The sequence below is a fragment of the Eptesicus fuscus genome, chromosome 8 (assembly GCF_027574615.1).
Source record: "Eptesicus fuscus isolate TK198812 chromosome 8, DD_ASM_mEF_20220401, whole genome shotgun sequence".
Classification (NCBI taxonomy): Eukaryota; Metazoa; Chordata; class Mammalia; order Chiroptera; family Vespertilionidae; genus Eptesicus; species Eptesicus fuscus.
The window spans coordinates 17,737,738-17,749,709 of NC_072480.1; the positions used below are offsets into that span (position 1 = coordinate 17,737,738).

The 11,972-nt window shown below is 45.4% G+C and overlaps 1 protein-coding gene and 1 non-coding gene across 5 annotated transcripts in view; one reads left to right on the forward strand and one right to left on the reverse strand.

The window, feature by feature from the left end:
- SLC25A30 (solute carrier family 25 member 30) overlaps window positions 1-10,345 on the reverse strand; it is a 48,671-nt gene extending 38,326 nt beyond the window's left edge. For 3 of the 4 annotated variants that reach the window (XM_054719809.1, XM_054719808.1, XM_028151591.2), the window contains exons 1-2: window positions 10,274-10,345; window positions 2,175-2,294 (exon numbers count right to left, since the gene is read on the reverse strand). In XM_054719809.1, coding sequence (XP_054575784.1) covers window positions 2,175-2,238 — 64 coding nt within the window. In that variant the 5' untranslated portion in view covers window positions 2,239-2,294; window positions 10,274-10,345. The remainder of the gene's footprint in view (window positions 1-2,174; window positions 2,295-10,273) is intronic. The other variant, XM_028151593.2, reaches the window with a different exon arrangement.
- On the forward strand, window positions 1,317-1,380 carry LOC129150138 (U7 small nuclear RNA). Its single transcript, XR_008556870.1, has one exon. It is a non-coding gene; the product is annotated as a U7 small nuclear RNA (small nuclear RNA).
- Window positions 10,346-11,972: the final 1,627 nt, after the last annotated feature.

Sequence of the window (11,972 nt, forward strand, 5' to 3'; positions counted from 1 at the left end):
TGTGTGTGTGTGTGTGTGTGTGTGTATATGTATGTATATATACATATATATATATATACACACTAATAAAAGCCTAGGTGGTCTTCGTGCCCTCGCACGCGACGTCATCACAAAATGGCCGCCACAAGGTGGCTGCCACAAGATGGCTGCGTACACAGCGGAGGCGGGGCCCGGTGGCCACTCTGCGCAGTGAGGCCTGGGGGTCCCGCGGCTCTGCGCAGTGCAGAGAAAGCCGGTCCCAGCTTCTCCACTGCCTCGCATGGAGGAGGTAGGTCCTGGCGGAGGAGGCAGGTCATGGCAAGGAAGGGCAGTTGTGGGCAATCAGGCCGGCAGGGGAGAGCAGTTGTGGGCAATCAGGCCAGCAGGGGAAGGCAGTTGGGGGCGATCAGGCTGGCAGGAGGGTAGTTGGGGGCGATCGGGCCAGCAGGGGAGCAGTTAGGCATCAATCAGGCCAACAGGGGAGTGGTTAGGGGGCAATCAGGCTGGCAGGCAGAAGCGGTTAGAGGCAATCAGGCAGGCAGGCAGGTGAGCGGTTAGGAGCCAGCGGTCCCTGATTGTGAAAGGGATGTCTGACGCCCAGCCTGATCAATGTCTTTTATTCAGCTCACTGATTTACAATATAACAGTTTAAGGTGTACTATTTTATGACATATCATCTGTATATTGTATTGTGTGTAAACCGGCAGTTGGACATCCCCAGAGGGGTCCCAGATTGGAGAGGGTGCAGGCCGGGCTGAGGGACACCCCTCACCCCCGTGCATTTCGTGCACCAGACCACTAATATATATATATATATATATATATATATATATATATATATATATATTCATATTCATATCATACTAATATTAATATACACACACACACACACACACACACACACACACATACACATACTTATATCCATCCTGGGTGAGGATTAAAATAATAAAAATAAAGAAAATAAAACATAAGTTATTTTTTATATATGTGAAGGCTAAAATTGGGATTATGAATGAAGAGATAAATTCATTTTCAAAGCAGTTCTCACTCTATGTTCTATAGTCTAAAAGTAAATCTATTAGAGTAAAAAGTTTAATATAGTGCCTAACAGATAGTTCACCCAAACATGTGAAACTCATACTCAGTAAATGTGATGTATTATGTCAATGGGAGAGCCCACCCGCACGAGCAGCTCAACCCCTGGGCACTGGTCCTCACTGGACCCTCAGGGGCAGCCTTCGTCCCAGAACAGCAGTGACTGAGCCCTGGAAGCAAATGAAGTGTCCAGCCCAGCACCAGGCACTCGGCAGCTGCTCAATCAATATTTGTTGACTGAATGCTTACAGCTCTTTTTTAAATTTGTCCAGCAGGTCTTCTGGCTTTTACCAGAAGGCCCCCCCGCCAAAAAAAAAAAACATTTGTTGATTGAATGATTCCAGGGAATAAACAGGCCCTGATGTGGACCTCAACTAATGTGAAGAAGTCACAAAGAGGATCTGGATCATGTGCATATTCAGAAAGTGATGGCATAATGACAGAAAATTGAATCTGGCTCAGGAAGGCCTTGGAGCTCCTCAAACTCCTTTTTTTTTTTTTATTATTGATTTCAAGGAGAAAGGGAGAAAAGGAGGGAGGGAGGGAGGGAGGGGGGAGGGAGGGGGGGAGGGAGGGATGCATCAATGATGAGAGAGAATCACCGATCGACTGCCTCCTAAAGGCCCCACACAGGGGATCAAGCCCGCAACCTGGGCATGTGCCCTGACCGGGAATCGAACTATGATTTCCTGGTTCATAGGTCAATGCTCAACCACTGAGCCACGCCAGCCAGGCGCTCCTCAAACTTCTTTACAGCCAAATGTGTTAAGGGTGGGGGCAAAGTAGGGAAACATACAAGGAAAATAGGGACTGATGTAATTCAAAAATGATTCATAAAACTTCTGTTTGTTCAACAGGTTCAACTTTCTCCCCACTAAACTTTGAACTCTAAACTGCCAATAGTTGCCAAAATGACTATTTGTCTAAAAAAAGCATACCAAAAGTAGGAAATTTTGAATTCTGAGATTAATAGTCATAATCTCATATTCTATGCTTGAACTATAGTCACATCAAACACCAATTGCAACCTTAGGTTTTAAAATCACCGTCACATACAGCGGGTGAATAGACCCGACTCCAGCCCATAGGCTCCTTACCACATTCAGCTGTGATGGAGGCCAACCCTCCATACACAAAGGGCTTCCAATTGAGGGCCGACATGCTCACTCCTGTCCCTTCTCCTTTGATTCAAAGAACAGCCTCCAACAGGATCTTTCCTGGGAACAAATGGAAGATGTTTCAAAGTTGGAATTTCTCACATAGGCAGTTTCTTCTTTAAACTCATGTTTGATTTGGAGAGTGCTATCAGATGTTATCACTGAAACTCTCCTGCAACAATTCCCAACGAGTCTGTGATAGGAACCTTGCCTCAATAAGGCAAAGCACCCCTATCTATTAAACTCCAAATCAGCAACTACTATTCTCACTTTATCAGTTGCCTAATTCTCATTCAGGCCTTAGTAACCCGATATACTGATATCTTGATATGTGTATATGTATTCAGTGTAGTATAATGGAGGCTATTATACTACTTTCTGGGTAGTCTATTTTCTGTTCTTCTGTATTTTCTATTTGTCACTGTCTTAGTGAGAAGTCCCTCAGGTGCACTGGAGGAGAAAAAAAGTGCTGCAGTTCAGTGTCACAAGGTAAAATGACAATTACTTAAAAGTACCAAAATATACTTCTAGTTTACACTGTCAGCTCTCTTCTCTTACCCATAGTATGTAATAGACGGGAGGCAGCTTGGTGTGAAGGGAAGAGGCAGACTCTGGGGTCAGAGCCTCACCACTTCCTTTCAAGGCAAGTTCCTGTTAACCTCTGTGTTTTTTCTTCAGTAACAACAACATCATCATCATCATCATCATCACAGCAGCCAACAAAACCTATTAGGGGTAGGGCCAAAATTTTATTCACTAAGCTAAGTAAAATATCTAGTTTTCAGACCTATTGTGGGAATTAACATTTTTTTAAAAAAAAACTAGCACAAAAGACACTAAACAAACACTGACTTCCATCCTCCTTTCCTGTAATAGGTCCTGGTGCTCTGAGACATATATTCACATGCCTGTCACATTCATTGTATGTTCTGTAGTTTTATAAATGAAGTTGGCAAATATGGCCTCATGTCTATTAACTGGAAATACATGCAAGTTAACACACTTTTGTGTATATACTATCGAAAATCATTATTGCTGGTTTAAAATAAAACTACTTACTAGAGTCATTACTGGCAAGCAATATGCCCAATGTTTCTACTTCGAATGTTTTAGGAATTTCCCAAGTCCACATTTCCCAGGAGAAGCCTACCATTAGTCACTGTCGACAAGATTGTCAGTTCTCGACAAAGTCAAGTAGCTTCCTTAAACCAAGAGAAAACACAAGGAACCCAAAGGGGACTCTAACTAGATCTACCAATAGCTATTCCTCATTTATGGACATTAAGCAAATTCAGAATGGTTACAAATGAATTAGGCAGACACTTCCTAAGCATGGAACTAGAAAAGCATCATATGCTTTATGTATTTCAGTACTAAGAACAAGCCACGTCTTTGAAAGTTCATCTCCCTATTATCCTTGAAAACATTTAATAATATCTGTACTTAGCCTTAATAAATTCATAACTAATATAATGATTAACACTGTAAGTTACAGACTGTCCAATAATTCATTTACTATCCAGTAGTACCTTCCTTAACCCATTGTTGGATTTTGCTGACTCCAAGTTAAAAAACAAAATGATAACTACAGGCTCTGGCCAGGTAGCTCAGTTGATTACAGGTTGTCCTCATATTCCAAAGTTGTGGGTTCGATCCCCTATCAGGACACATACAAGAAACAACCAATGAATACATAAATAAGTGGAATAACCAATTGATGCTTCTCTCTCAAAAATCAATTAAAAAGGATCTTACCTAATAATAGACAAACATGTAAATTGACCGTACCTCCGCTACGCCACCAGCCAATCAGGAGTGATATGCAAATTAACCCAACAAAGATGGTAGTTAATTTGCATACACAGGCGCCGAGTGACAGAGGCGTTCTGCCCCACCCCCGGTCTCTCAGGGCCTCTGGGCAGTGTGGGAAGGCAGGGCCAGAGCAGAAAGGGGCTAGGCCGGAGTGGAAAGGCGGTGCCAGCAGCCAGGGAAAGGAAAGCCCATTCTAGCACGAATCTTCGTGCATCGGGCTTCTAGTAACTACATAACAATGACATATGGAAGTTCAGTATAAATTTTAGTGGATTCCCCCAACAAGTTTGGGATAGGAGGACCGAAAAAGAGACCAGGAAGGTAAGTCTCAGCTGACGGGGACAGAGCTGGGCTTCCAATTCCAAGAGTTTTGCTTCCAAGTGCAGGATTCTTTCTGCTGCCACCTGAGGCTGTACACGATCATAAAGGAGTGATGGCGTTTTAATTAAGGAGAAAATATTACTAGGCTTCTAAAGGTACTACTGATAAGATGCATCTTATAAACACAAATGTGCTTAATTCAAGAGAAAAGCCTAAGAAAAAATACAATAGTCAGAAGGTAATCAATTTAAACAGGGATAATTTATTTTCTAACACAACAACAAAGATAGTGTTCATATGATTCTTTTTTTCAGGGTACTTTTCCTGAGATGAAAGCCACATACTATAAAATAAACCACCTTAGCAAACACTTCAATGGCACTTATTACATTCAAAATGTTGTGCAACCACTACCTTTATCCAGTTCCAAAAAATTTCATCATTCCACAAGATAACTATTAAGCAGTTGCTCCTCATTATCCCCCTTCCCTAACCTCCATATGATTATTTTCTTAGCGTGATACTGCATATACATCAAGGATCTGTGTGGAACATAGAGGATTCCTTATCAGTAGTTCCTAACCTGGTTTCAAAGCTTCTTAAAAATGCAGACACCAGGACCCCATCAACAGAATGAGGATCTCAGGAACATTCCAACCATGTGTGTTGTTACTGAAAATCAGTGGGTTAAATATATTATAGCCAACTCAGACATTGGAATACTTATCACTTAAATTCCTGTTTTGAGTATTTAATCCTCGAAGATAACAATATAGTTCATTCTCTTTTTATATCCTATCCTATATACTAAAAGCCTAATATGCTAAGTGTCGGGTTGTCCATTCAACCAATCAAAGCATAATATGCTAATGATATGCTAAGGCCGTTCAACCACTCACTATGACGTGCACTGACCACCAGGGGGCAGAGAGTCAACCGGTCAACCAGTCGCTATGATGTGCACTGACCACCAGGGGCAGATGCTCCAACCAGTAGGTTAGCTTGCTGCTGGGGTCCAGCCAATTGGGACTGAGCGAGACGGGCCGGACATGCCCTGGAGCCCTCCCACGGTCCCTCCCCAGCTGGCCAACCTCCTGCATCCCTCCCCGGCCCTGGTTGTGCACCAGTGGGGTCCCTCATCCTGGCCTGTGCCCTCTCACAATCCAAGACCCCTCAGGGGATGTCAGAGAGCCGGTTTCGGCCTGATCCCACAGGCATAAAAGGCTAATATGCAAATCGACCAAACAGCAGAACGACCAGTCACTATGACGCACACTAACCACCAGGGGGCAGGCACTCAATGCAAGAGCTGCCCCTGGTGGTCAGTACACTCCCACAGGGGGAGCACCGCTCAGTCAGAAGCCAGGCTCATGGCTGGCGAGCACCGCGGCAGTGGCGGGAGCCTCTCCCGCCTCCGCAGAAGTGCTAAGGATGTTCGACTGAGGCTCTCGGACTGCGAGAGGGTGCAGGCTGGGCTGAGGGACCCCCCTGAGTGCACAAATTTTGTGCACCGAGCCTCTAATATATATATTATATATATTTCAGAGAGGGAAAGGGAGGAGGAGGGGAAGGGGGAGAGGAGGGAAGAAGGGAGATGGGAAGAGGGAGGAGGGGGGAGAAAGAGGGAGAGGGGAGAGGGAGAGGGAGGAGGGGTAGAGAGAAGAGGGGGAGGGGAGGAGGAGGGGAGGGGCATAATCAATGATGAGAATCATTGACAGGCCCCTACTGGGGACTGAGCCTGCAACCTGGGCATGTGCCCTTGACCAAAAGCGAACCTGGGACCCTTCAGTCCACAGGCTGACGCTGAGCCAAATCGGCTATAATTAGTTCATTATTTTTATTCATCTTATTAATGGTTTTTTTCTACAATGAATATAGTATGTGTGTCTATGCCATTTATATGGACATAAACACACATATATACACAAAAGATACCCTCTAAAATGTCAGCAAAAATTTATGGGAAATGGGATTATACTAACTTCTAACTTAAAAACAAAACATTTTTTAAAGGCAACTTTGTCATATGACCTCATGCCATCTACCTGATTAACTTCCTGGTTTCCTGCCACTACTTTTTGTTTTGCTAGTTTAGTTTTAATGAGGTTTGGCTTCTGTTGGTTTTTATATTAAGTTTTAGTTAGATTACAACCCAGAGTTTCTGAGTTATTCTCATCTGTAAATAATTAGAGCTCAAATTGTTGTGGAGCTGCCTCCCCATGGTTTTAAATCACGTGGGATGGTGCACCCACCCATTAGTTCCTATTCAGATGTATCACCACAACAATCATGTCTTCCACAAATGATGTGCATCCCGAGTTAAACTGTAAGAAAATACTTCCTGTTCAATTACAATTTTTAAAAATTAACTAGGAAGGGAGGGGGAAAACCTTTTGGGTTCTCCTTTCCTTTCTGAATGCTAAGACAGACTAGATCCATGAGCAGTTAAGACTACTGTGCTGGAGAACATATTTGCCAATGACATCACCGATAAGGGTTTAATCTCCAACATTTACAGGGAATTCATACAACTTAACAAAAGGAAGATAAACAATCCAATCAAAAAATGGGCAATGGACCTAAATAGACACTTTTTGAAGGAGGACAGAAGGAAGGCTAAGAGACACATGAAAACATGCTCAAAGTCACTAATTATCCGAGAGATGCAAATCAAAACAACAATGCGGTACCATCTCACACCTGTGAGAATGGCTATCATCAACAGATCAACAAATGACAAGTGTTAGCGAGGATGCGGAGAAAAAGGAACCCTTGTGCACTGCTGGTGGGAATGCAGACTGGTGCAGCCACTGTGGAGAACAGTATGGAGTTTCCTCAAAAAACTAAAAATGGAACTCCCATTTGACCCTGCAATCCCACTTCTAGGAATATATCCCAAGAAACTAGAAACACGAATCAGAAAGGATATATGCACCCCTATGTTCATAGCAGCACAATTCACCATAGCTAAGATTTGGAAACAGCCTAAGTGCCCATCAGCAGATGAGTGGATTAAAAAACTGTGGTACATCTACACACTGGAATACTACGCTGCTGTAAAAAAAGAAGGAGTTACCATTTGCAACAGCATGGATGGAACTGGAGAGCATTATGCTAAGTGAAATAAGCCAATCAGAGAAAGATAAATATCACATGATCTCACTCATTTGTGGAATATAATGAACAACATAAACTGATGAACAGGGACAGATCCAGAGACAGAGAAGCATCAATCAGACTGCCAGACCTCAGAGGGAAGGTAGGGGAGGGTGGGGGAAAGGAGGAGAGATCAACCAAAGGACATATATGCATGAATATAAGCCTAACCAATGGACATGAACACAAGGGGGGTGAGGGCATGAATGGGGGGTGGGGGGGTTGGGTGATTAATGGAGGGATGAGGACACATATGTAATATCTTAATCAATAAAGAAATTTAAAAAAAAGACTACTGTGCTTTCCCAAGTTAATGTTTGTTAAGAATTTGGCTTAAATAACAACCAGAGAACATCAGTAGTTAGTCAAACATCCAAACAAGAAAAGGTTCTAGCAAAGACTGGAATATTCAGTAAGCTCTACTGACCACAGCCAGCTGCAACAGGGCTTATCTTAGGCTGAAATCTCTGTTCGGTAAACAAAACCAATTCTTTGTCTTTGAGTTCTCTTTGGAGGGTTTCTTCCTCACACATATTCCTGAACTTCCTAGCATAATTGTTCGGGAAAATCACAATCCTAATGAAGTGCCATGACTGACAGGCCAACACAATCAGAGAGACTGATGTGTCCTTAGCAATCACTAGGGTTTGGGCGCATCTCAGCCTGAGATTCAGGGAAGGGATTACAACTTGGTAAAAATTCCAGTGTCAGGTACAGATAGAGGTGGCTGTCGCTCACTCTCCCCTTTGCATTTCTCTTTAGGGACACCCTTTAGCCCGAGTTAACAGCCAGAGACCACTTCTCTTTACTGCCTTCTGAACACAATACTAACAACAGTAGATGCCATTATTGACTATTTGATATGTCAGGCATTGCTGTACGTTTTCCACTGAAAGGATTTTATGTAATTATCACAACTCGATGAAACAGGTATCACTAGCCACATTTCACAATTGAAATAGTCTCAGAGAGGAAATGTGACTTTCCCTAGTCACACAACTACAAATCCTCAAACTAAGGTCTCCAAAAGAACGCATAAGCTTTCTTCTATTTACTACAAAGCCAATGCTATTTTCCAAAGGCTGTTTAAAAATATTGGCCAGTGGGAGGGTAGGGAATTCTGAATATTCAGAATAAATGTATTATTTTCTTGCAGGAGTAATACAAAACCTTTTTTTTTTTTTAAGTGTTTCCTGGCTCTAGCCGGTTTGCTCAGTGGATAGAGCTTCAGCCTGTGGACTAAAGGGTCCCTGGTTCGATTCCTGCCAAGGGCACATGCCCGGGTTGAGGACTCAATCCCCAGTAGGGGACTTGCAGGAGGCAGCGGATCAATGATTCTCTCTCATCATTGATGTTTCTATTTCTCTCTCCCACTCCCTTCCTCTCTAAAATAAGGAATACAAAATTCTTTTAAAAAGTGTTTCCTGAGTGCAAATGTCTATACAAATTATGAATTCCAAAGGATTCTCCCCACACTTAAGAAATATGCTGTTACATATCCTCTGAATTATGTTTTTTTCTTACTTAGCACTTATTTTTCTCCTCACCATATCTGTACAGCTGCAAAGAGAGGTAATTAAATACAGTAATTGCTACTGGGACTTCTGAAAGCTTCCCAAGTTTCTCTAACATTATTAATTCTGGATAAGTTTTTTTCTATTTTATTTGTGTTCCCTGTTCATTCTGCAGTCCTAAATTGTAATCACAGTCTTGAAAGTTCAGTGCGTTTATAAACCTTTATTCCCCGTCTTGCATGAACTTTTCCTATTTCCCATTCTTTTTAAGGGTATAGGACGAAAAATAAGCTCATCACAGACTTATAAATGTGAGATTTGAAAAGAATGGTAGAAACTATCTCATTTGACTTCGGGTGGTGGGCACACAGTGCAATATACAGATCTTGTAACACAGAAACCCACACCTGAAACCTATGTGTTTCAGGTCACCCCAATAAATAAAAACTACATATCATTTCACATGGGTTACCTGATCCCATGGCCACAAGACGTGGCAGCCACAAAGCAAAGACCACTTTTCTTTCCACTTTTCTCACTACTTGATGAGGATGAATCTAGAATGTGCCGGCAGTCGCAACACTGTTTTGCTATTCTTGCGCAGGAACAGCAATGCTGATCATGGCACCTGCTTTACATTAAATTACTTACACCTAGAAAGACGCTAAAACCCAGAGCTACGTTAACTTCCCAAGCAAATTAATTCGACCGGCCCTTGCGAACATCAAGCCACCTGGCCTGTCGCGGGGCAATTCAGCGCAGCGCGCCCTTTCCCGGAGCAGAGGCCGCCGGCGCCGGCTGCGCGCCCTGAAGGAAGCACGAGTGGGAGGGACGCCGCGGCGGCGAAACACACTGCGGGGGCCGGCGATGCTACGGCCCTCACACCTGGAGCTCAGCGACGCGGGCACTGAAGTCACCCCACGCCGCCGAGTGATGAGGCGGGGAGCCGGCGCTCCGCACTCCCGGGGAACCCTCCCGACCGCGAGCGGCGGCAGCCAGAGCAGCGGGGCCGGACTCCTGAACCTCGCGCCCCACCGAACCGAACCGGACCTGCACGCGCACCGCAAGGCAGAGACGGCGCCGGCTCTCCGGAACCGCAGTCCCAACCACAACCCCGAGCCCCGGCCCCGAGCCCCGGCCGTCCCGAAGAGCAGCGCCAGCAGGTGCCCGGCGCCGCGGGAAAGGGGCCGGGCCGAGGAGGGGAGACCGGAGCCTGCGCTGCGGCCAGGAACTTACCAGCGGCGGCGGCCCGGCGCACCAGCCACCCAGGGCCTCACCAGGTGGCAGGAGCCAGCGGCTGCCCGGAAGCTGAAGGGAATGCGGCCGAGCACAGGGGGCGGCCCAGAAGCCCGCGCGCAGCCCCCCAGGCCCCGCCCACAAGCTCCCTTGGTTCCCATTGGCCGCTCTAGACACTGCCCCGCCCCGCCCCGCCCACCGGATCCAGCCCCAAGCCGCAGCGGACGCTGCACCGGCCAGAGTGAGAACTGCGTGCGGCCAGACTGGGGCGCCTCCGGAGGCCTCTGAGCTCCGCCTACGTGGAAAGAGGAACTTGGGGAATGTGGGGAGAGACACGAAAGCAAGCAGCCTTCTCAGGGTGCTGATTCCTTCTGTCCGCTGAACCTCCCAATCGAAAGTAGTAAACTTGCACTTTTTTTTGCGATCTGGTTTCTCTTCAGATTGCATGAATCTGTCGCCTTTTTTTTAATAGTTGACATTTAATATTACATTAGTTTCAGATGGTTAGACATGTATATAACTTATGAAATGATCCCCCATAAGTCTAGTACCCACCTGACACAGGGCAGTTATTACAATACTAGTGGCCTGGTGCATGAAATTCATGCATGGGGAGTGTCACTCAGCCCATCCTGCACGCTCTCCAATGTGGGACTCCTCGAAGGATGTCCTACTGCCAGTTTATAGGGATTGGCCTAATCCAGCAGTCGGACATCCCTCTCGCAATCTGGGACTTCTGGCTCCTAACAGCTCACCTGCCTGCCTGCCTGATTGCCCCTAACTATTCTGCCTGCCAGCCTGCTCACCCCCAACTGACTCCCCTGCCAGCCTGCTTACCTCCCTCTTCCCTCCCTGCTGGCCTGCTCATCCCAAACTGCCCTGCCCGCTGTCCTGATCACCCCCAGCTGACCCCCACTGACAGCCTGCTTGCCCCCCTGCTGGTCTGCTCACCCTCAACTGCCCCCCCCCCCACTGGCCTGATCACCCACAACTGCCGTCCCATCCTGGCCTGATCACCTACAACTGCCCTCCCCTCTTGGCCTCTAACCACCTCTACCTTGGTCCCGCCACCATGGATTTGTCCAGAAGAATGTCCGGAAGGTCTCCCAGTCTAATTAGCATATTATCCTTTTATTAGTATAGATTATTCACTATAATCCTTATGCTGTACTTTACATTCTCGTGACTATTTTGTAACTACCAATCTGTACTTTTTTAATCTTTATTCTTGAGAATATTCCACATGTTCCCCTTCCTTCCTCCCATTGCCCCCCTCCACCTGGTTCCCACCCCACACCAGGCATTCACACCCTATTGTCTGTGTCCATAGGTGATGTTAATCTCTTCCTGCAACCCCCTCCACCCTTCCCTCTGAGATTCCTCAGTCTGTTCCATGTTCCCATATTTCTGATTCCATTTTATTTATCAGTTTATTTTGTTCATTAGATTTCTTTTTCTTTATTTTTATTTTTGAAATATATTTTATTGGATTTTTTACAGAGAGGAAGGGAGAAGGATAGAGCGTTAGAAACATCAATGAGAGAGAAACATCGATCAGCTGCATCCTGCACACTCCCCACTGGGGATGTGCCGGAAACCAAGGTACATGCCCTTGACCAGAATCAAACCTGGGACCCTTGAGTCCGCAGGCGGACGCTCTATCCACTGAGCCAAACCGGTTAGGGCTATTTTTATTTTT